General features: G+C 41.0%; 1 protein-coding gene across 1 annotated transcript in view; it reads left to right on the plus strand.

Annotated features, from left to right (window-relative positions):
• The window catches only part of usp31 (ubiquitin specific peptidase 31), a 101313-nt gene that overhangs the window by 38044 nt on the left and 38333 nt on the right, over positions 1 to 24936 (plus strand). Inside the window, exons 2-4 of the mRNA XM_078240343.1 lie at positions 9160 to 9297; positions 11290 to 11378; positions 12949 to 13041. Of these exons, the coding sequence (XP_078096469.1) occupies positions 9160 to 9297; positions 11290 to 11378; positions 12949 to 13041 (320 nt within the window). The remainder of the gene's footprint in view (positions 1 to 9159; positions 9298 to 11289; positions 11379 to 12948; positions 13042 to 24936) is intronic.

Consider the following 24936-nt stretch of genomic DNA (forward strand, 5'->3'; position numbering starts at 1 on the left):
GTGCAGTACTGGAGGGGACAAATCAGGCATTAATGTCGTTGAAGGATTGACTGTGTGTTCCAAGGGTTGCGTTGAATGTTGGGTGAGGATGACAATCTTAGTTTTTGTTTGGCTTGTATTTCATGATCTGTGGGTCCTCTCTATTTGCCTTGTGTTATGACTTTACAGATTGCTTGTAGGTATATGTTCCTCAGTAACTTGTAACACTTCCTCTGCAGTTTCCATCCTTTGGGATTTGGTATTGTAGGTAATATGAATTTCTGGAATCGGAGACTATAACAACTACATATGGTTTGTGACCACTGAATTCATGGAATGTTGTTTGTACAATAGACTTAAATATTTGCAGGCGCAGCACAGTGGCTAACTAGGGTGGGGCCTTTTAAATACCTTTGTGTGGAGTTAATTGATGGCTCTGCCTTTCATGTACATAATTTTGAAACATCCAGTCAATGGGAATTTGAATCCATGAATCTTTGGTTATGGAGCCAGCTGGTTTAGAGTATGGCACCAGATTGTAAATGCACATTCCACACACTTGACTCAATTGAAGCCAGTTTATATTGGACTGCAGGGTGAACTTAGAAAAACTGTTTCATGTCTTTATTGTGTTAACTGATAATTGATAAAATCTGTGCATATTGGCTAGGAGAAGGAAAGGACAAACATGCTGTGCTTTATTTAGCATGATGTGGAGATGCATGATGTAACAAAAAGCCACACAAGCTTTCGGAGCCTTAAGCCCCTTCTTAAGAAGGGGCTTAAGGCTCCGAAAGCTAGTGGCTTTTGCTACCAAATAAACCTGTTGGACTTTAACCTTGTGTTGTTAAACTTCTTACTTTATTTGGCATGCAGCATTGTTACATCTTGCTGTTCACACAAGATGAGCACTCCACTGATTGGCTGATTTGCAGCTTCCTTTCAGAGCTTGTTTGCTGCTGAGAGTGAGGTGGTTCCACTGAGTCCAGAAGGTCAACTTCAATGGATGCCTGGAGGCATAACCGTTCAGGAAAGCAGTGGGAGTTGGGGGAGCCATTCATTCTAACCACTGGGAAGCTCAGCTGTTCAACTCAGACTTGCAACAGAATTAATTCGGCATTTGTTGCCCTGCATGGTTTTAGGTACGCATCAAAACTTTGGACAAGATATATCCATGGATGCACTGCAGAAACTCGGCAGGGTTTCTCTGATAACACCTCCAAAACCCACAATCTCTGCCACTTAGAAGACCAGAGGCAGCAAGTATAAGTTCAAGTTTATTTAATAGTGGCAAAGGTGGGCTTACATTAATACTGCAATGAAGTTATGGGAACTGCATCACCTCAAAGACCCTCCCGCCCTCACCAAAGTCTCTCCGCATCCTGAATTTGAATGTCAGTTGGCTATTCCTTCATTGCCGCTGGGTTGAAAAGCTATAATTTCCTATCGGTCAGTAATGTTGGGAGGACTGCAGCAGTTCAAGAAGAGTACCAGCACTTCAAAGATAACTAGGAATGTTAACTGTACCTGTATCCCCAGAATGAACATTAGAAGTGCATGTTTGCAGATCACAATTTAAACATGTACTATTTTTATGGGCTGGCTGTTGTACAAATATAAATGGCATGGTTTCTGATCACCGGAACTGCCACTGCAGAGTTATTCGTTAAAGCAGACTTTACTCAATTCAGCTTTTTAAACAATGCATGGCACTCAGTTAAACTGTAAAAATTGTGTAACAATTGAAAATGCGATAAAACCTATCAACCCAAGATGAACCTGTAATTGTTGTTGAAAAGCCTCTGCACAATGATTCAGTTTAGCTTAATCTGGGACAGATGGGACAACAGATGGTGAAAACAGACACTTCACTTCAGACTATCTCTATCACAATTAGATTTTGTCACCACAAAAGTCAAAACTTGAAGTGTGGACAACTCCTATGTGTCATTTCTTGTCCCACCTGCAGCCAGTTTGAATCTTGGGAATTCCATTGTTGAGCCATGATTAAATTATAGAATCTTACAGTATTTGAAGGAGGCTGCTCAGCTCACCATGTCTATGCTGTTTCCCGTAGCTCTGCTCCTTTTAGTTTTCAAGTATATACCTAACTTCTCTTTCGAAAGTTACCATTGAATCTGCTTCCTCCACCCTTCAGTCAATGTATTCCAGATCACAACTTGCTGCTTAAATCTGCTTTATTATAGTTCTGATGAAAGGTCATTGACCAGAAATGTTAATTTTGTTTTTTTCTCCACAGATGCTGCCTAACTGGCCAAGTATTTCCAGAATTTCTGTTTTTATCTCTCATCTACCCTGTGTTTTAATGCAGCCCAGTGGTGCCTGCGGAGGGCCTACTGGAAATTAATTTGGGATCGCTGCAAGCTGTCTACAGCCCAAAATATGCCCTAATTTAATGCACAGTCTCACTGAGAATTTAGGAAATGGAAAGGTGTTGTAATTTATGTAGGAGGAGTGATTTTGTTGCAGTTCAAAACCATCACAATGTGAAAAGTGTCTGCCGTTTGCTTGTAGAACAGGCTACAATGCACAATAATTCATTGCCATGAAGTACTTGGACATCTGAGATGTGATTAGACACTAAGTAAATGCCATGTGCCATCTGAATGTAGCTGTGTATGTGTGGGGAATAGAGAAAGGGAAAATGCACCCACGGAGCCATGTAATGGATGATGTGTTCAGTGAGGTGCGGAATGCAGCGGGGTGCAGGTGGTCCATTTTTCCAACTTGCCAGTACTGGCTTCCAACCCTTTGATAGGAAGCCAATACTGATATTTATTGGGCTAGTGCATATTTTAATATTCTTCACCATTGATTAAGTTTTTTTTCTCCTGCCTTTTGTTTTTAATTGCTCATCCAACTCTATGGCTCCAGCCCACTACCAGTTAGTTCCCAACTAATGATACTATTGAATTTGCCCTTGTGGAATGCAGGACTATGGGGGTGTAGTGGCAGGGTGCTTGATGCACAGGGCAATTCTGCAGCCTGAACTCAGTGCATCCTCTTGTTGGCATGGCATGAATTGGAAATCTATATTGCAGGGATTACACACTGATGTGTGCTGTCTTTGCTGTGTTTACTAGTTCCTCGTTTTCTCGCATTCAATTGGTATTTAACCTGTGAGTGGTGCACAGCTTTAAAACATTGTTTAAAACCTAAATTATTAAACTCAGGACAAAGAGGTTCAGCCTGATGTTTGTCTGGGGCCCAGCTTGTTCAAAACCAAATATAGATCTTTGTGTCAGGATAAGAGCTGAACAGCTGTTCACCACTGACCAGCAGCGAGATGTTGCAGCTGGTTTCAGCAGATTGTCAGTGCTGCCATGCAATCCCAAACAGAGAAAACAGCTCTTTAGAATAGCAGCAAATCTGTTCTCTGACTGCAGACTACATTTAAAGCAGTTTGCATTACACTTCAATCTTACAGCTGTTCTTCCAGGTTTGGAGATGGGCTGATCTTTGTATATTCCCTGTGCTGCACTTGGAATGTGACAGTAAGCAGATAATTTGTACAGATGAAAATCCTTGGCTTGTGGCAGCTGTTCAATATTAATTTCATGGTTTTAACCTGCAGACATTGATCTTTTAGGCCTACCAATAATTTTTTGTTCATAGTTGTGTGATTATTCAAGGGTATGAGTCTCTACACTTAATGCACTGAGTTAACTATTTACAGATCTCAAATTGTGATGTTTCTGTTGCAGAATTGCTTGTACATCTGTTATAGTGCAAGCTGCTGCTGATTGGGTTCCACAACATGGAGCAGTGAGCTTGTGCACATAGTTTGCAATTTGTGGTTGTTGGTTGCTGACCCTCCTAGAAAGGCTGGAGAAAGTTTATGTCCAGTGTGTTTCCGGTTTGGTGTGTTTGGTATTATGTGAGGAATGATGTACAACCCAGTGAGGAAACAGTTCAGTTGTTTTGTGAACAATTAAAGAATATTTTTACTAACTTAAAAGAAAAATGAAAATACACGTCAAGAAGGACTATAATACTCTATGAAACTTAAAGATACTGATGGCTATGCATTCACAATTTTACCCAAAACTATTCCTTAGTCCCCAAAACTACCTGCATTTACTGAGATATCCCTTTGCCCAAATAACATCCAATATTAACTGAGCTAAATCCAGCAAATAATTACTACAACCAGGTTAAGGTGGTCACATCTGGGAAATAGACTTCTGGTTCAGCGAAGGTGGAAAATGGCTGCTTCTCTTAGGAGACTATAGCTGCAACTTGCTGCAGTTCTGATGTTAGCTGTCTCTCATCCTCTTAGTGTTCTACAGTTGCACCATTTCTTTCCCTTTGATTTTATCCCCCAGTGGAGTCTGTTTTTGGCAGGTACGTGTCAATTTCCTTATCTCGTTACTATGAAGTTACCACCTCCATAGCCCCATTGTTTTCTCTAGTCACTGTAAAATATTTGTTTTCTGCAATTTGCATCTCATCATTTCTCTAGCCATCTGCCTCGAATCAACTCCTTGCTTTATTTTTTGAATCTTAATTTTCCCCAATTCTTAACATTAACCAACATCCTTCCCTCAGACAATGCCACCATTAGTAAATTGATTGAATCACCTTTATTTACATAAAGCAAATAGTGATGTAAATGCAAATGTCTGACAGTGGGTGGAAAGGTTGCAGCATTGACTGACTTGTGCAGAAAGGTTGAGATTGTTAGAGGTCATAGCAAGTGACTGCTTGTATTATGGCTTCTGCTGACGGAAAACACCTTTAGGCGAGAATCTGTGGATATACCTCAATTATCTCACAGCGCCAGTTCAGCAGTAGTATAGGTACTTCCAAAGTACATGCAATAGAAAGTGGCTGCTATCTGTTCACAAACTAATGATTGTAATCACCTCGCTCCAGGACTGGAGGAAAAAGGACATGAAAGTGACCAGTGTGTTTATTATGGGTTACTGATCAGTGATGTAATGCTTACAGAATTCTCACATGAATTATCAGTGTAAAGAAAATTGCATGATTGAAGTGAGTCTTAAGTAGCAATGTTTTCTGTTGCAAGCAGACTGCCCTGTCCCTGCCCCCAAACCAGTGCTTTCTTGATAACTTAGCTGATTCAATATTTTGCTTGCTGGTAATGACCTATTGTTGAAAACTGGGCTTGTGGGTGTTGAATGAGAGTGTATTTTACTTTACATTGGGGTTCAGGTCAGTGACTTGCGCAGCCTTAATAGAACCTTGAGCCCAACATTATAGCAGTTTAATGGTTCACTGTACATAAAATTGAAATAACTTTGACCCTGTCAGCAATTGTTCTGCATTACTGTTGTGTAGCAGTTGACCAAATCTTACTCCAAAAGATTGCTAAATAGAATAACTTTTGATTGTTTTCCTGTGGGTTTTCTAGATTGCTGTTTCAGTATTCTCTCTCCTTTGTTTTGACCTGCTTATCTCCTTTGCTTCATTTTTTTTGGCATTTGCCTTGTGTTTAACTTGCATGTGTTAATTCATAATTTAAATACACAATAGTCTCTCGAGCAGTTTCAGCTTTCTTAGAGTTTTCACATTGGCTCTGTAAGGGCTAAGTATAGATTGAGGTTTGGTCCCTTGTTCTTTGGGATGCCTTTATTCTTCCTGACAAAATGGACAGTTTCACATTTGCCCACAACTTCGTTGCAGGGTAAATGTAAGCCGACTTGTGATAATTAAAAAAAATAATTACACTCCATTTGTCACATTTTTGTCCACTCACTTAACCATAATGGGTGGCACAGTGGTTAGCACTGCTGCCTCACCGCGCCAGGGACCCGGGTTTGATTACAGGTTTGGGTCACTGTCTGTGTGGAGTCTGCACGTTCTCCCTGTGTCGGACATGGGTTTCCTCTGGGGGCTCCAATTTCCTCCCACAGTCTGAAAGACGTGCTGCTTAGGTGCATTGGTCATGCTAAATTCTCCCTCAGTGTACCCGAACAGGTGCCGGAGTGTGGTGACTAGGGGATTTTCACAGTAACTTTGTGGCAGTGTTAATGTTAGCTTGCTTGTGACTAATAAATACACTTTTTAACTATCTGGCCATTTGTAGCCTCCTTCACAATTTACTTTCCCACCTATCTTTGTATTGTCAGCAAATTTAGCTACTGTCCCTTCAGTCTCTCCATCCAAATCATTTATATAAATTGTTAGAAGTTCAGGCCTCAGCACTGATCACTGACACACCATTCATTGCATCTTGCCAACCAGAAAATTATGCCAACTATTTCTGCTAGCTAGCCAATCTTCAATCCATGCCAATATGTTACTCCCTGCACCATGAGCTTTTATTTTATGTAGTAACCTTTTGATATGGCACCTTGAATGTAAGCTATTCTGCCGATGGAATCAAATGTTCGCTTTCATTTTTCTGCACTCTGTGTGGCCTGTTTGTTGCACTGAACAGTCCTTTTAAGATAGCTGCATATGCACCCGTCTTAAAAGGGAACATTGGTTATGCACTGCCTATTTGTGCATGAAGGAGGCTGCACAGTTAGAGGGAGCATTGTCTGGAATTCTCTCTTAGTTGGTGTTAACCTCGTAATACATGGAATTAGCATTGCCTTTTGGTTTATCATACTGGTTTCTCATTACACACCTCCCCATTTAGATTCCTGCAGAAAGATTCTGCAAATCCCCTCTTCCTGTGCACACAATTGAACCAGACGCCAGGATGCCAACCTAATCTTGCATCCTGCATTGCAGCTGTCCTCCCTGTTAACATTCCCTTGGCCCCAGGAGCTCAGGAAGTATCTAGTTCCGTGCAATATTTGACCACCTCTATCTGGGCTTCTCCTGTAACCTTTAATTTTATTGCTAACCAAAACTTTATTCAACAGAGTTTCTTTCTTCAGAAAGGTATTAATTGGTGCCATTAATTGGGATGCTATCATTAGTTTTTAAGATTATCAAAGGATGTGACAGGATAAATAGCAGTGGACTGTTTCTGGAGTTTAAGTGCCTCGGGATGATTAAATGTAAACGATTTAGAGGAGAGTTGGAAAAGATAAGCTGTGAGGAGGGCATAAAGTGACTTCAAAAGGATATAGATGGATTATGTGATTGACAAGAAGGTAGCATAATGTGTGGCAGTATAGAATAATTTTAAGGTGAGACACTAGTAAATGTCAGTGTTTAGAGGGATATGGGTGTCCTTGTCCATGAATCACAAAGTTAGCATGTAGAGAAAGCAAGCAATGAAGACAAATAGGAGTTGCAGGTTAAGAGTAATGAGTGGGGCTCTGGTGAGACCACACCAGGAGTAGTGTGTACAGGATTGAGCTACTTTTCCAATATACTTCTCATCTTTCTGTGCCTAGAAGCAAGGCAAATGAAGCATGTGCTCATATCTATTTCCATAGCTAGTTTTTCCTGGGACAAGTTGCTAGCCTGTCACCAGAGGCTGTAGCTGCAGCCACTTCACATCAAGCGTGACCAATCAGGTAACCTTCCCAATCTATTAACACCTGCCTTTGGTATGATGGGAGGATTTACAGGTTGATAATCTGTTTGGCCATGTCATGAATACACCTTCCATGACTGTCCTGGAGTGGCACTCCGATTTGGTGCTTCTGGTTCAGAGGCAGCACCGCTACCCGCTGTGTCGCAAGATTTCCATACTTCTCTTGCAGGGAGTGCAACAAAGGCTCACTAGATTGATTCCTGTGCTGCGAACACTGTCTACAATGAGAGATTGAGGAGAAATGGGTCTATATTCAGTTTCAAAGAATGAGGCATATCTCATTGAAATCTATGAAGTTCCTTGGGGGCTTGACAGGGTAGGTGGTGAGAGGTTATTTCCTTGACTGAGGAATCTAGACCTTGAGGAAATAATCTCTGGAACAGGGGTTGGAAATTTAAGATGGAAATGAGAAGTTTCTTCACTCAGGATTGTGAATCTTTGGAATTCTCTATCCAACAGAGCTGTGGCTACTCAGCCATTAATTATATTCAAAACAGCAATAGATTTTTGGATGTGAAGGGAATCTAGGAATATGGGGAAAGGGTGGAACAGTTGAATTGAGATACAATCAGTTATTATTTTATTGAATTGGGCGGGGGGGTGGGGAGGGGGTGGGTGGTGATGTGAAGTCCTCCTGCTCTTTCTTTTGTTCTTTACTTTTGCATGTTCACTGGAAACCAGAATGTCGTCTCTTGTAATTCAAGTGCAGAGCTAACTATTATCTGGTAATCAGAGCTGTTAGAATGTATTGGGCCATAGACAGAATAAACATGGATACATTCTCCATTATCATTCTGATCAATTTTGTTAGATGGATGTGCCAAGTGAGGTGTTTTTAAAAAGATTCTTGGGATGTGGGTGATTCTGGCAAAGGCTGCATTTATGAGCCATCTCTTGTTCTAAAGTTCAATGCCAGGTGGACAGCAAGATCCCACAAATCATAAGTGAAATAAATGGCTTTTTTTTTTAGTGGTTGTGTTTGGAAGAGCAATGTTGGACAGGAAAGCAGGAAGTTTCCTGCTATTCAAAATCGTTCCATGTTTATTCATGTTGGTATTATCCCATTGCAGTCATGTACTCAATACATTCCCCGCTCTGTTAATGTGTGTTCCTGAACCTTTGCGCTGTGCCACCACATTTAGTATTCCATCCTTTATCAAGTAGGCAAGTAAGGTACTGTTTTATGTCTCGTCCTCTCCCACTGCCATTCTCAAGTTGATCTGATCACTCCATTTACCTTTTGCCTTATTTGATCTGTTCCGCCTTGACTCTACATTTCCAACCTTTTTCCATATCTACATATATTGACTCTGCTGCTTTATTTATTGAAAACTTTTTCCATTTACTCTCTCTGCAAGGATCCTCATTGCTTGCTCCTCCATTCTTATGTATGTCTTTTGGATGAGACATTAAACCAGGCATGTTCGCTTAGATTCAAGCAACTTGTAGCATTTGTTTGAAGAGCAGAGAGTTTGTGTACGTGTCTGGTCAATGTTCAACTCTTTCCTCAACAAAACAGATGCTCTGTTGTATTTTATGGGGCTTTGCTGCATGTACATTGCCTATGGACCATGCTTCAGGAGTAATTAATCAGCCATGAAGTGCTTGGGGTGACTGCAGAACACAGTGTGATTATAAATGCAAATTATTTCTTTAAATCGGATTCTGGCAAGTAAACTTATATCTTTTTTTTCTTTCAGAATGTTGTGTCCAAGAATGCTTTCCAATATCGTGGCACCTCACAGCACGATGCTCAGGAGTTTCTGCTATGGCTTCTTGATAGGGTCCACGAGGACTTGAACAATATTGTTCTAACAAATGGGAGGCCTGCAGTCAAGGTTTGATTGCTTATATTTAATAGAAAAAAGGGATAGAGAAAAGCAGACAAATTTTATATTTAGGCCATTCATGTTGAGTGTTGTTCAGAGAATTGTATAACCCTAGAAGGCTATTTGACCCTTTTGTGCCTGTGCTAATTCTCTAGCTGCTCCTTCCTCGTGGCATTGTAGTTCTTTTTCCTTTCAGGTATTTATCCAATTCCCTTCGGAAATTATGTTTAAACCTGCTTCTACCAGCCCCTTAGACAATGTATTGCAGATCAGAACACCTTGCTGTTTCAATTTTATATAAAAGGTTCCTCAGGTCACATCAGGTTCTTTTCCCACTCACTGTAAATGTTATGTTATCTGGTTACCAACTATTCTGTTGCAAGGGACAATTTTACTTTTTAAAAAAAAAAATGTTTTCAGTTCCTTTTTTAAATTGGTTGGGGGGAGGATCTACAGATTAAGGATCTATGCATTTGGTCTTTATATTTAAAAAAATCCATCTAAAAGTCTTTGTAGGCATGTAGTATACTTAAATTCCACCAGATTTGAGGCTGAAAGCACACATTGCTCTTTACATGGCTTGCTTTTGGCTCTTGGCAGTTTGTGTTTGGGATTGAGCATTGGGGCATATGGCCAGGAGGGGGCCTCTCGGTTTGGGAATTTTCTTGTTCTCTGTAATATCTCCTCTGGAAGGAAACATGTCGTAGTGACATGGGTACCTATCTGTGGTATTTGAATCTGATCTCTCCATGACTCTGAATGCTTTGGGATCAGTGCCAGAGATCACAGATGGGTTGATCCTGTGTTTTCAGCCCCTGTGAAGTTTGAGTTATTTTGACCTGCACAACTTACTTAGAATTTCTAGTGACAAACACACGATTGCAGGATCCACTTAAGTCCTTAAAAGATTTTAATCAAATATTTTGTCCAGATAATGTCTATCTCATCATGTGTGTAAGAAATGAGTGGGCCTAATTTTAATGCAGGGTTCCTTCAATGTCCTCAGCATTCCTTGTCTAATTTTTCTGTGTGTCTGTCATGAGTCCAAAATTGCAATCTTGGAACAGGAAACTGAGACGTTTCAGTGTAATGTATTATCTACTTCCTTTCCACCTCTTCTGCCATTTTATCTGACATTAGTGTCTCCTTTGTCTTTCTCTGGCAGCACAGTTAATAACAAGAACTCCTAGTTGCAACTGCCTTTGCTCACAGCCACAGCTTTTGCCCTGTGCAAGGAAAGCTCAATATAAGGTTACACAATGCTGTGCTGTTAACAGCATCAATTCTTATATCAGACTTGAGAGGCAGAAAGTTTGAAGGGAGCTTGAATGATAAGGTATTTTTCATGTTCTGAACCAATACAGTAAGTTGCTCCTTGGGGTTCACTGCACAATGTCTGGTAATCTGGCAAATTTCCTTCCCAAAAACCTAGGGTATAAACCATTGTCTTTAAGCTCACTGAATTGCCACACTGGCTCCCCTTCCTATTATTGCGCTCGCAGTCAGTAGCGGCATTGACCAGACTGCATGATGTGGACCACCAACAAATCTTCAGCAGTGTTGAGTGTTTCCCATCAAGGACTGCTGACTAATGGTCTGCAAACTACTGTATATTTTCAGAATCAGTTATTTTTCTACAGTTTGCTCAAAATTGGTCCATGCTTGCCTTTAGTATGCCTATGTTCTAATTTCCACCATTGTTTGTTGCAAAACATGTATTCATTACCTGTGTCATTTTCCCATCCTCTACAACTAAACTTGAGTGTTTTTACTTTGTGCATTTCTTGCCCCTTTTTTAATAATGTCAAGATATGGAAGCACTACACCTCCCCACCACCACAAATTAAACAATTTCTAGTTGCGAATAATGAATGTATATTTCCTAAAAAATCTGCAGTAAAATCATTTTACCACATTACTTGAATTCTTTCCCTATTGATTGTGGACACATTGATTATATATGAGGCAACTGGTTTGATAATTTATGTTTCTTTTATTTAGCCTCCAAAGGATGAAGATGAGCTGTGTGAAGGACCTTCACTTCCATTGAGAAGCAGCTTTGTGCAAGAGCTCTTTCAAGCACAGTACAGGTGAGAGTTTCGAGTGTGGAGTAAGCAAGTGATAATGGTGGAGGAGTTCATTTAAAAAAAAGTTACACTTTTAGTAGAGGTAGTGGACTGGGGGTAACTTCCCTGGTGCTATTGGATGTTCCCTGGCACACAAACAGTTGTACTCCTTAATTGGGTTAGAGGCTTTGCAGTGTATTTTCTTGGTAGGTGAAACGATCTGACACGGTGGTACAGTGGTTAGCACTGCTGCCTCACAGCGCCAGGGACCCGGGTTCAATTCCAGCCTCGGGTGACTGTGTGAAGTTTGCACGTTCTCCCCATGTCTGAGTGGATTTCCTCTGGGTGCTCCGGTTTCCTCCCACAGTCCAAAGATGCGCAGATTAGGTTGATTGGCCATGCTAAATTGTCCTAGTGTCAGGGGGATTAGCAGGGTAAATGCCGGGTTATGGGAGTAAGGCCTGGGTGGGATTGTGTTTGGTACAGGCTTGATGGGCCGAATGGTCTCCTTCTGTACTGTAGGGATTCAGTGATCCTGAAAAATCCTGGGCCAGCTCTCCAGCAATTGGTGTGAAGCTTTGTTTTAATACTGCCCCATATACTTTATTCAGGATGTTCACTGTAGCTTAGTGGCCTCATGGGTTCAAGGTAGCATGGTCAGTGCAGGCTTGGAGGGCCGAAGGGCCTATTCCTGCGCTGTAATTTTCTTTGTTCTTTTCTTTGTTTTTTGTCTCCCTTCTGATATTTCAGTGCAGTACTGAGGGAATCCTCACTGTTTCAAGGTGCCATCTTTTAAATACGACTTCAAAATGAGGCCTTCAAAATATCTACTCTGAGATGGAACATTTGAAGAACAGGGGGCTCTCTCAATGTCCTGGCCCATGCTTGTGCTTCAATCAACAAACACCTCAATTTGATCATTTATTTAATCACTGATAAAGCCCCTGGCTTTTAATGGGGCATTTTTCATTAGTTCACATTCCTAATTGCCCTTGGGTGAGTGACTTACGAAGTCATTTCAGAGGGAAGTTAATAATGAATCCAAACTGTTGTGACTCTTGAATCCCGTAGTTCAGATGCAACAAGGATGGCAGAGTTACTTCCCCCAAAGGATATCAGTGAACCAGTTTTTATGACAATCTGGCAGTTTTCATGGTCACTATTGGTGATATTAATTTTTTGTTTCAGATGTCATTTAATTTTTGAATTTAAGTTATCCAGCTGTTGTGATGAGATTTGAAGGTATGGCTGGAATTTTACAGCTGTTCACGCCAGCAGTATTTTCCCATCCCGCAGTGAATGGAGATTCGGCTGGGTGCCAAATTCTCCAACCTCGCTGCACCAGGGGAGCGTAGCATGAGCGGCTGTAAGATCATGCCCTTTCTCTCCAAATCATTAATCCAGGCTTCTAGGTGACTAGTTTAGCAGCATGACAACTAATTTACTATGCCCTCATGTCTCCCAGTATAGCTGCAAGATGATACTCTGCATTTAGCATTGTATCTTGAAGCTATTTGGAAAGAATTCTCAAGTTTGTCTGGTCACGCTGTCATTGGTAGGTTGGCTGTTAAATTTTGTCTCTCTTTCCTTTTAGGTCTTCGTTGACGTGTCCTCATTGTCAAAAGCAGAGCAACACCTTTGACCCATTCCTCTGCATCTCCTTACCCATCCCTCCACTTCAAACCCGGTAAGAGTTGAGTTACAGCAACAAATGTCAGAATTCTTAGCCTTTATGAATCCCCCAGCTCTGCTAGAGTCAGGTGATTATTCTAAACACCAATGGAAATTCTAGAGGAGAGTTAATTTTATGGCATAATCATCAGTAGCTACATCAAGGTCATGCAGCACAAGTGGAATCCATTTAATGTTTCACTTCCCTATATCTCCAAAGCCCTGCAACCTTCTGTTTTTAAAGTATTTATCCTGTTCCCCTTTGAAAACCACTTTTGAGTCTCCTTCCACCAGTCTGTCAGGCAGTGTATTCCAGATCTTCATACTTGTGTAAAGAAAGACTTGTATTTACATAGTGCCTTTCACCACTGCAAAACATTACAAAGCACTTTTCAACCAGTGAAATAGTTTTGCTGCATCATCACTGTTTTGCGGTAGCCAATTTAATGTTCAGCAAGTTCCCACAAATGGTGATGTGATAATAACCAGATAATTGATTGAGAATGTAAATATTGACTAGGACACTGGAGATAAATCTCGCTGCTCTTTGAAATAGTGCCATTGGATCTTCCATGCCCATGTTGGTAGGCAGATGGGATATTGGTTCAACATCTCATATGAAATATGATGCCACCAACAGTGCAGCCCCCTCTCAGCATGAACTGGGGTGTTAACGTTGATTTTTGTGTTCAAATCTTTGAGTGGAACTTGAACTCACAACTTTGGCTCAGACGAGATTGTTACCAACTGTGCCATGGCTGATATTTTTTCTCATCTCACTTCTAGTTCTTCTGCCATTTAACATAAATTTGTTTACTCTTGGTTATTGACCCTTCTACCATTAGAAACTATTTCTTCCCATTTACTTCTATCCAAACTCTTCATGATTTCACCTCCATTAAACCTTCCCTCAGTCATTTCTGTTCTAAGGAGAGCAAAGAGATTGAGAGGATTAAAAATCCATCTCTTTTCTTTCAGAGCGGCTGCCTTCCTCTTCAAGCAGTAGACTTTTTAAAGAGTTGTCCAGTGGCATAAATGCACAGATAGAGTTTCAGGCCGGAAGAATATGAATCAGCTTTGTTTCCTTCACCCATAGAAAAATTCTCTGTGGGAAGGAGGAGAGAGATGAAATAGAATGCTGATAGCCTCGGGCAGCCAGATGTCATATCGGAGTATCATGCTTCAACTGACTTGGACAGTATTACCCTCTGGGACAAACACCACCTGCTGGAGGCATTTAAAAAAGTCTAATGGATGTATCATTTTCAGATGAATGTTCTCAGACAGTAATATTCTGATAGTATTTGTAAATGAGTGCTTAAGAGTATTTAGAAACTGCCAACAGGCTGGTTGACTAAACTTGTACTTGGTGCCTGCAATTGGAAGAGTGAGCAAATCTAGTAAAAGATGTTGTCAGATGTGGGACTTTTGCTCTGATGCTTGCAGCTCCTGCTAATATTTTAATCCTAGTTGATTAAGTGGATCAATTTGATGTAGAACCACTTGTATTTGTCATGTGCTTTAAGAAAATTAGTAGAAGTGCTAAGGCTGTTTTTATATTTTCCACCACCTTTCCTTAAAAAAATGTTGTGAAGAGAAGCTTGAACATGTATCAATATAGGGGGCGTTGACAGTACTCTATACAAAACAGAATGTGGAATGAGGTTTTGAAATCTTTGCGTTTTTGGGCCAGTGATTTGTCACTTACAGTATTAGGACTGTACAGAGCCCAAGGGGAAGTTTGCTCAATAAATTTGGTACAGCACATTTTTGGTTTGCAAGCTTCAAAATTGCTACGCACATGTGGATATGCCCAGGGCAGCACGGTAGCACAGTGGTTAGCACTGCTGCCTCATAACACCAGGGATCCGGGTTCGATTCTTTGGGTGACTGCGTAGGTTTCCTCCAGGTGTTTCGGTTTCCTCCCACAGTCCGAAAGACACGCTACTTAGATGCATTGGCAATTGCTAAATTCTCCATCAGTGTACCCGAACAAGTGCCGAAGTATGGCGACTCGGGGATTTTCACAGTAACTTCATTGCAGTGTTAATGTAAGCCTACTTGTGACACAAATAAACGTAGTTTTTTGGGGGGAGCAGAATTTACTCGCGTTGAGCTATTGATGAGCCATTTCCGTTTCTTCTCTCAAGTTGACATCACTACTGACAGAGAGGCTGATCCTTTACCCGTACCAATGTTACAGTAACCTATTGCTGGTAATCATATAATCAGCTTGGTCATGGTGTTTACCTGATTTATTTTTCTAGTTCTGTCAGCTGAATGCAGAGACGGACCAATTGAGAATCTGCATCCTGCTGCTCGATATACTTGTGTTTCACGGAATCAAATCTTCTCCAAGTACCCATGTACTCTGATGGGGACAGAATGCGAGATAGCTGATTTATTGAAGAAGGAATGGATAAAGACATGGCTCCACCAATGGTGTGTCTCTTTGAATGGAGAGAGCACTGAGTAGTAAATGAAAAAGATTTGGTTCCTGCTATAGGGCCATCCATCAGAATTGTGTTTGACCCTTTGCATTGAGACAGATTTCAATTGAGAAATTCAAGTAAAGGGGCAAGGCTTATGGAGCAAGGCAAAGTTGGAAAAAAAAAGAAACAAAGCAGAAATTGGGTAAGGTGACATCAATCTGCGAGAATTATTTCAAAGCCTATAGGTTGTAGAAGAGAGGAAACTTTCATAGTGTCGGTGTTCTTGGCGAGAAAGCAAGCTTTTAGTGAGGATGCAGATTGCAACAATTGCATATCGAGTGGTGTATTGGTAGCTTCGTACATAATAGCAAGGTTAGCATGGTATAGTGACCATAGTATTGAGAAATGGAAAGAGATAGGGATATGTGAGAACAGTGGAGAGAAATGGGAGACTGGGCAGGAGAGGTTGTGGAGGAGATGAGGATCGCCCATATAATTGTATCGTGGCCAAGGATATGAGTGAAGTTGGAACTGTATCAATTACCGGAGTAGTATTGAAATCTCACTCTGACTTTGCATTGAATAGAGAATTGATTTGTTGGGAAAATAAATCTTTGGGAGGAAAGAGGAATCTTGATTTTTGGATCAATTAATGACCAATTGGCTTTTTGATGGAGCAGTCAGATTGTGTCTCTGTGCAGACTTCCAGACCTTGACTGCGACCATAAATTGGTAGGATTGGTCTAGGAAGAGGATCAAAAAACCCAGGAGCTGGTCAGTTGTTTGCAGATGGAACTGCTTTGCTGTGGAACAGATTGGTGATGGCATTGGTTCGAAGGAAAAGAAAATGCAATATAAAAAGTTTGTCCAGTGATTTTGCAGCTTGTCTGTTTCAAGCTAATACAAATAGATCTTCTACATAGAAACCATAGAAACCCTACAGGGCAGAAGGAGGCCGTTCGGCCCATCATGGTGCAAAATAATACTGCAATTTCTTTAAACTTTAATTTTTTTTCCACAAAGGTGAGTGGAAATCTGGAAATCATTTCCCTGAAAACACTGATTGCAGAGGTTGGCTCAAATGTTCAAGAATTAGATTGATAGATGTTCTCATTGAGGGTATCACGGGATATGGAGAAAAGACAAGCAAATGAAGTTGAGGTTTAGATCAACCATGATCTTAGAATGATCGAGCAGACCTGAGGGGCTATTCCTTTTCTAAAATAACATTTAATTTCCATAACTAATTTTCTGAGACCTCTGTCCTGCAGTGGATTAAACACTGGCTCTTCAATTCTGGGACCTGGAAACAAATTCACCTCCAACTGCTGGGATGTCTTTTCTGTAAAATTCTTGTGAGATGATGTTACACAGTCTTAACCCAGTTCTTGATGTGTCCACAGCACATTACTGTCCATAATAAGCACCAACTTGGAAAGCCCACATAGCCCATTTGAGAAATGGCATATTTGGTGCAAAGTTGAGTGTGCGACGTGTTATTGGGCAGTGTAGAGGATGTTCCACTCTGCATTTAACCAAGCTATAAGTGACCTAGCATTACTTCACATTGTGCCTGAAAGTGTTGAATTCCCCAGATCTAATCCTTCATCTTTCATTGCCTAAACTCCTTTCTCTATTGAATTTGTTAATTTCAAGGAGTTTACGTGCTGTTGTAGATAGCGGAATAAAGATGCTGTGAGTCAGAGCTGAGGAAGTTGATTTTGCAAGACATGCAAAAACTTTGGCAAATTTGCACTTGCTCAGATGTAATCTTGATTTAGATGAAAGCTGGCCCAGTATATTAAATTTATAAATTAAAAATTGTTATTTGAGTTAAAAATTATTTGAATGTGCCGAATAAAGATGCTAATTCAGTTTATATTTTAAAAAAATCCAAGTTTAAAGCTCAAGATTGTAACTGAAGCTCCAACAAGAATGTTTGTTTTTCCTCTACAATAATTAGAGTTTTTGGTTAACTTCTCACAACTGCATATTGAAGTTATAGTTCTAGAAATAAGCAAATAACTTGTATTAAGATTTGGACCATAAGAAGTCTCCGAACCAATCTTCAATCAGTTGCACTGTCCTTTTGTGTCGAGTTTCTATGCAGCCTACTCTTAATTTGGTTGCTTAGTTCAAGTTGCCAGTTTATTTTTTTTAACAGTTATTTATTATTTGGTTATTTACTTTGCTGAATTCATTTTAATAGTAGTTGCATTTTTCATTAATGATGGCGCTTTTGAATTATCTGAAGTGAGGTAACTGGTGTAAATGATTTGGAAGTACGAGAAAAATCAAAACATAGAGCATAGGCTCCAAGAATAACTCACTGGGTCATTGTAGACACCTGGTGCCATTTCATATAGCAGAGCAGCAGTGCTGAAGAAGTTGGTTTTATGCAAACTACAAGAGCTGAAGCAGTATTTATACTTGTTTGGCTGTAATCCTGGTTTAGATGAAAGCATGTTGTACTTCAGACTTATCATTTACCGTGTGTTTATATTTATATTTTTGTGAAAATACAATAATTTGGAATAGTGAATACTGTGCAGTCTGTGCACTGACCAGGGTTATAGTGCTTCCCTTCAACTTGTAAGAGAATTGAAATGTGCTTTACGCACTTTATTCTGACACTGCCAGCTGCTGGGTTGATCAGGGACTAAAAAGGGGATTTACGCATAGAGATGGGAGCATGGCTGTGGTATTGAATATCTTGCTTCTGTCTTTACCAAAGAACAAGATGTTGCGCAAATTATGGAGAAAGAGGAGGTAATTCAGACCTTTGGAAAGGTTTTAAATTAATAAGGTGGTAATAGGATATGTGTACTTCGATAAGGCATCAAGACTGGATGGGATGCATCCAAGGATACAGAGGGAAATGAGAGTGGAAATTGCAGAGACACTAGTTATAATTTTCCAATTTTCCTTGGACTTGGGTTGTGCCAGAGAGCCGGAGAACTTTAGATATTGCACCCTTGTTTAAAAATGGGTATAAAGATAAGCCCAGCAACTACATGTAGGGACCAATTGTAATATTAACAAATATGCTGATGACACCAAACTGGGTGGAGGATGCAAGGCTTCAAGAAGACTTGGATAGGCTAAACAAATGAGTTAGAACATGGCAGATGGAATATAATGTGAAGTTATTCACTTGGTAAAAAATACAAGAAGGCAGGGTATTTCTTAAATAGGGTGAGATTGGGAAGTGCGGGTGTCAAAAGAGACCTGGGTGTCCTTGTTTCACGAGTGAATAAAAGAATGCCTGCCATTAAGGCAAATTGCAAGTTGGCCTTAACCACAAGGAGATTTAAGTACAGGAGTAGGGATATCTTGCTACATTTATATAGAGACTTGGTGAGACCTCACCTGTGCATAGTTTGATCTCTTTTTCGAAGGAAGGATATACTTGTCATACTGGAAATGCAACAGAGGTTCACCAGGTTAATCTCTGGGATGGTGGAATTGTCTTATGAAGGGAGATGAAGGAGATTGCATTTGTATTCTTTACAGTTTCAAACAATGAGAGGTGACTTTTTTGAAACTTACAAAATTCATACACAACATGACAGGGTGGGTGTAAATAAGATATTTCCCCTGGCTGGTGAGTAACCAGGGGACATAATCTCAGGATAAGGGATAGGCCATTTAGGACTGAGATCATAGAATCATAGAATCCCTATAGTACAGGAGACCATTTGGCCCATCGAGCCTGCACGGACAGCTATCCCTCCCGCAGTACTATGTATTTACCCTGTTAATCCCCCTGACACTAAGGGGCAATTTTAATATAGCCAATCCACCTAACCCACACATCTTTGGAGTGTGGGAGGAAACCAGAGCACCCGGAGGAAACCCACGCAGACGCAGGGAGAACGTACAGACTCCACACAGTCACCCGAGGCTGGAATTGAACCTATGTCCCTGATGCTGTGAGGCAGCAGTGCTAACCACTGTGCCACCGTGCTGCCCCAGTGGTGGCATGATGAGGAGGAATTTCGTCAGAGGAGGTGGTGAATCGTTGGAATTCTCTACCCCAAAGGGCTGTAGCTCAATCATTGAGCATGTTCAAGACAGACATCAATAGATTTCTGGAGACCAATGACATCGAGATATGGCGATAGTGCAGGAAAGTGGCATTGAGGTAGAAGATCAGCCATGATCAAATTGGATGACAGAAGGCTGATGGGCCAATTAGCCTACTCCTGTTCTTACATTAGAGGCTAGTCAATTTAACCTCAGTGGTGAGGAAACTTCTAGAAATTATAATTTGGGACAAAATTCATAGTCCAATTTGGAAAAATGTAAGTTAATCAAGGAAAGCTAGCATGTATTTGTTAAGGGCAAATTGTGTTTGACTAACTTGCTGGCTTTTTTGATGAGGGTAATGCAGTTGATGTGATTTATATGGGCTTCCAGAAGAGATTTGATAAAGTGCCGCAAAATGGACTTACAGGCAAAGTTGTTAAAGAATAAAAGGATCAGTAGCCATATGGATACAAAATTGGCTATGTGACAGGAAACAGAGCAGTGGGTAATGGATGGTTTTTGGACCAGAGGAAGATTTATAGTGGAATCCCTTGGGTCAGTTTTGAGACATTTGCTATTCCTGATGTATATTAATGACCTAGACTTTGGTGTACAGGCTTCACCCTCAACATCTCTCTAACTTCTCCAGTCCTATAACCTTCTGAGATTTTTGCAGTCTTCAACTTCTGGCTTATGGTACATTTCTTGCTCCCTTTGCTTTGCCATTGGAAACTGTCATAAATGCTGAGGCCCCCACTACTGGAATTTTCTCCCTAAATCTCTCTGTCTCTCTCCTTTTAAGATTATCCTAACTTTTTAATCATCAATCCTAATATCTCCTGATGTGCCCCCTGTCAGTTTTTGTTTTACACTGTGAAGCATCTTGGGAGATTTTATATGATAACGGGCTGTGTAAATATAAGTTGCTGTCTTGAAAGAGCTTGCCTTGCACCATGCTTGTGTTTTAGGATTGGTTATGTGCATTCACTGAAATAAGCAGCATTTGCATGGTTGCATTTTAAGTCTGGAATGATGAAAACTGTACCTTTTTTGAGGGGAAAAGGTAGCATTAATTTCTAAAACATTCAAACTCCGTGCTCTCTCTCTCCTTTTTCCATTTGAAAGGCTTTTTACAGCCTTTCAGTTTTCTGACTGTAATGTTGATCATTGTATTTTACTCCTTTTGAACACATTTCCAAAACCTGGTTTCAAATTCAGTTGAGGTTGGTGTGAATGTTTCAACCATTTCAAAGTCACGGTGTGATGAATTACACCATTTTGTGAAATCGTAATCAAGAAGTTGTATTAAACTGGTATCATTTGATAAAATTATGGTGCTGTCAGAGGCTGATGATTGAAATTACTATCTGAATGTCAGTAACAGCAGAGTCCATTCCAAGACTGGCCAACTCCAGTGTTTGTTGCTGTTATATTCTGACATGGTATACATGTATCCAGACAGGTTACAATAAGGAAAACAGACCTGTCTGACAACTTACTAGAGAGTTATTGACAGATTTGATGTTTTCTGTTGCTGTACTAATCATCTTCTTGGGTCCAGATAGAACAGCGAGATGCCATGTGACTCTGACCCGAATAATAATGTTTATTGGGTCAGCCAGTGCTTTTGTGACTTGTATTTTTAAATCCAGTTTGATTGCGAACTGAATAATTTCCACCTCTCCACCCTTCCTAGTGCTGAAGCTGTCAGAATTATAATATTCCAGCAGTTGCCCTCTGTGACTTTACAAGATAGATTTATGTTCTGAGACTGCAGCTTATGAAAAACAAGTTGTTCTTCAATCATTTGCTTACACTTGACTACAAATAACTTGCTTTGGAGAGATATAATAGATACAAAGAAACTTTTTCCCCGGGCTACTCCTGCTCCTATTTCTTATGATCTTATCTGGCAATAGAATCCAAAACGAGTGGGCACAATTTCAAAATTAGAGGTAGGCTGCTCAGAAGTGAAATCAAGAAGTACTTTTTCAGAAGAAGGATAGAGAATATCTGGAACACTCTCTTAAAACTTGTGGATGCTGGAAGATGACTGAAGCAACACCGAGATCAATAAATAGCTGCATCAGGAATAGGAAGCAAAGGCAATTTATATAATTATATTGCACCTTTAACATAATAAAACATCTCGAGGGACTTTACATGAGCGATATAAAACAAAATGTGGCATTAAGCTGCTTAAGGTGATATTAAGTCAGATGACTGAAAGTTTGGTTAAAGAGTTTTAAGATATGTCTTAAAGAAAGAAAGCAGGGTGGAAAGACAGAGGGGTATAAGAGGGCTTTCCCAATGCTTCGAGCCCAGCTAGTTGAGGGCATGGCCACCAGTGGTTGGGCAATTAAAATCAGGATGTTCAAGAGACCAGAGTTAGGTGAGCTCAATGATCTCCGAGAGCAGTGGGGCTGGAGGAGATTACAGAGATGGGGAGGGGAGAGACCTTGGTGGGAAATGAAAACAAGATGAGAATTTTAAAATCAAGCAGCTGCTTGAACAGGAGCCAGTGTAGATCAGTGAACAAGTGTGATAGGTAAATGGGACTGGGTGCGAATTAATACACAGACAGCAGAATTTTGGATAATTTACAAACGTTAGATTGTGGGAGACCAGTGTATTGGAATAGCCAAGTCTAGAGGTAACAAAGGCACAAATGAGAAGGAAATGGGACAGATCAGCCATATTCTAATATTTGATTTTGATTTGATTTATTATTATCATATGTATTGGGATACAATGAGAAGTATTGATTCTCGTGCGCTATACAGACAAAGCATACCGTTCATAGAGAGTGCAAAATGTAGTGTTACAGTCATAGCTAGGGTGTAGAGAAAGATCAACTTAATGCAAGGTAGGTTCATTCAGAAGTCTGATGGCAGTAGGGAAGAAGCTGTTCTTGAGTCGGTTGGTATATGACCTCAGACTTTTGTGTCTTTTTCCCGATGGGAGAAGGTGGAAGAGAGAATGGTGTGTGGAGTCCTTAGTTATGCAGACTGCTTTGCTGAGGCAGCGGGAAGCGTAAACAGAGTCAATGGATGGGAGGCTGGTTTGCGTGATTGGGCTACATTCACGACCTTTTGTAGTTCCTTGCGGTCTTGGGCAGAGCAGGAGCCATACCAAGCTGTGATACATCCAGAAAGAATGCTTTCTATGGTGCATCTGTAAAAGTTGGTCAGAGTTGTGGCTGACATGCCAAATTTCCTTAGTCTTCTGAGAAAGTAGAGGCGTTGGTGGGCTTTCTTAACGATAGTGTTGGCATGGAGGGACCAGGACAGGTTGTTGGTGATCTGGACATCTAAAAACTTGAAGCTCTCAACCATTTCTACTTCATCCCCTTCATGTAGACAGGGGCATGTTCTCCTTTACGCTTCCTGAAGTCGATGACAATCTCCTTTGTTCTGTTGACATTGAGGGAGAGATTATTGTCTATCTCATTCCTGTATCCTGTCTCGTCATTATTTGAGATCCAACCCACTATGGGGGTGTTGTCAGCAAACTTGAAAATCGAGTTGGAGGGGAATTTGGCCACACAGTCATAGGTGTATAAGGAGTATAATAGGAGGCTGAGAACACAGCCTTGTGTGGCACCGGTGTTGAGGATAATCGTGGAGGAGGTGTTGTTGCCTATCCTTACTGATTGTGGTCTGTGGGTTAGGAAGTTCAGGATCCAGTCACAAAGGGAGGAGCAGAGGCCCAGGACACGGAGTTTGGAGATGAGTTTCATAGGAATAATGGTGTTGAAGGCTGAGCTGTAGTCAATAAATAGGAGTCTGACATAGGTGTCTTTGTTATCTAGGTGTTCCAGGGTTGAGTGCAGGGCCAGGGAGATGGCGTCTGCTGTGGACCTGTTGCGGCGATAGGTGAACTGTAGTGGATTCAGGCAGTCCCGGAGGCTGGAATTGATTCTTGCCATGACTAACCTTTCGAAGCACTTCATAATGATAGATGTCAGAGCCACCGGACGATAGTCATTAAGGCACACTGCTTGTCTTTTCTTTGGTACCGGGATAATGGTCGTCGTCTTGAAGCAGATAGGGATCTCAGATTGTTGTGAAGGGAGGTTGAAGATGTCTGCGAATACCTCCGCCAGCTGATCCGCGCAGGATCTGATACCCCGCCCGGATACCCCATCCGGGCCAGTTGCTTTTCGTGGGTTGACCTTTGAGACAGCTGCTCTGACATCTGCAATGGTGACCTCAGATACAGGTTCATCTGGGGCTTCCGGAGTGGAGGGCGTGCTCTTGCTGACCTCTTGCTCAAAACGGGCGTAGAATGCATTGAGCTCATCCGGGAGGGATGCGTTGGAGCCAGCGATTTTACATGCCTTCATCTTGTAGCCTGTTATGTCTTGCAGACCTTGCCATAGTCGGCAGAGGTCGGTGTGGCTAGCCTGGGACTCTAGCTTGGTCCGGTGCTGTCTTTTGGCATCTTTAATGGATCTCTTTGGATGGTATCTGGCTTTATTGTATAGATCAGGGTCGTCTGACTTGAACGCCTCAGACCTAGACTTCAGCAAGCAGTGGATATCCCTGTTCATCCATGGTTTCCAGTTGGGAAACACGCGGATTTGCCAATCTTCTACACACTTACTTGTTCAGGCTGGTCGCAGAGTTTTTAAATACTGACCAGTCCACTGACTCTAAGCAGTCCTGTAGGAGATCATACGATTCCTTAGACCAACATTGCACGACTTTCTTTTTGACGGATTCTTCCACTTCAATTTTTGCTTGTAAGCGGGGAGTAGGAGCACAGCCTTATGGTCTGATTTGCCAAAGTGTGGGCGGGCGATAGAGCGGTAGGCATGTTTGATATTTGTGTGGAGATGCCGGCGTTGGACTGGGGTAAACATAGTAAGAAATTTAACAACACCAGGTTAAAGTCCAACAGGTTTATTTGGTAGCAAAACCAAATAAACCTGTTGGACTTTAACCTGGTGTTGTTAAACTTCTTACTGATATTTGTGTAGCAGTGGTCTAGGATGTTTGGGCCTCTGGTGGAAAGGAGACGCGTTGGTGTTAACTTGGTAGTACCAGTGAATCTTGTGGTTTTCTATGACCAGGTCGGCAGTGAGTTTTGAGGCTGCATTCAGTGCATTTGAATTTTAAGTGTAATAGGAGTGATGTTGAGAACATTTTGGTTACAGTGAGAGCCTCACTAAATTCTGGATGGAGTCAGCTCAACAATTCATGACTAATTATTTGATGATTAAATTCAAGGACCAGCACCATAAAATTAATCTTATCTGCACTCAGTTGCTTCTTGGTTGCCAGAAAGGAATTGATGTTTCTTTTTGAGTTTAAAATTGTGTCCAAGCATATCTAATGATGCATTTATAAAAGTTTTGAGCAGAGCTGATGTTGGGTGTGGGAGCAATTTGGAGGCATGAAGTATATGGTAACCAGTTGTCTAAAAATTACTCTGCCTCCTACTTCCTT

Source organism: Mustelus asterias, chromosome 23 (assembly GCF_964213995.1).
Source record: "Mustelus asterias chromosome 23, sMusAst1.hap1.1, whole genome shotgun sequence".
Classification (NCBI taxonomy): domain Eukaryota; kingdom Metazoa; phylum Chordata; class Chondrichthyes; order Carcharhiniformes; family Triakidae; genus Mustelus; species Mustelus asterias.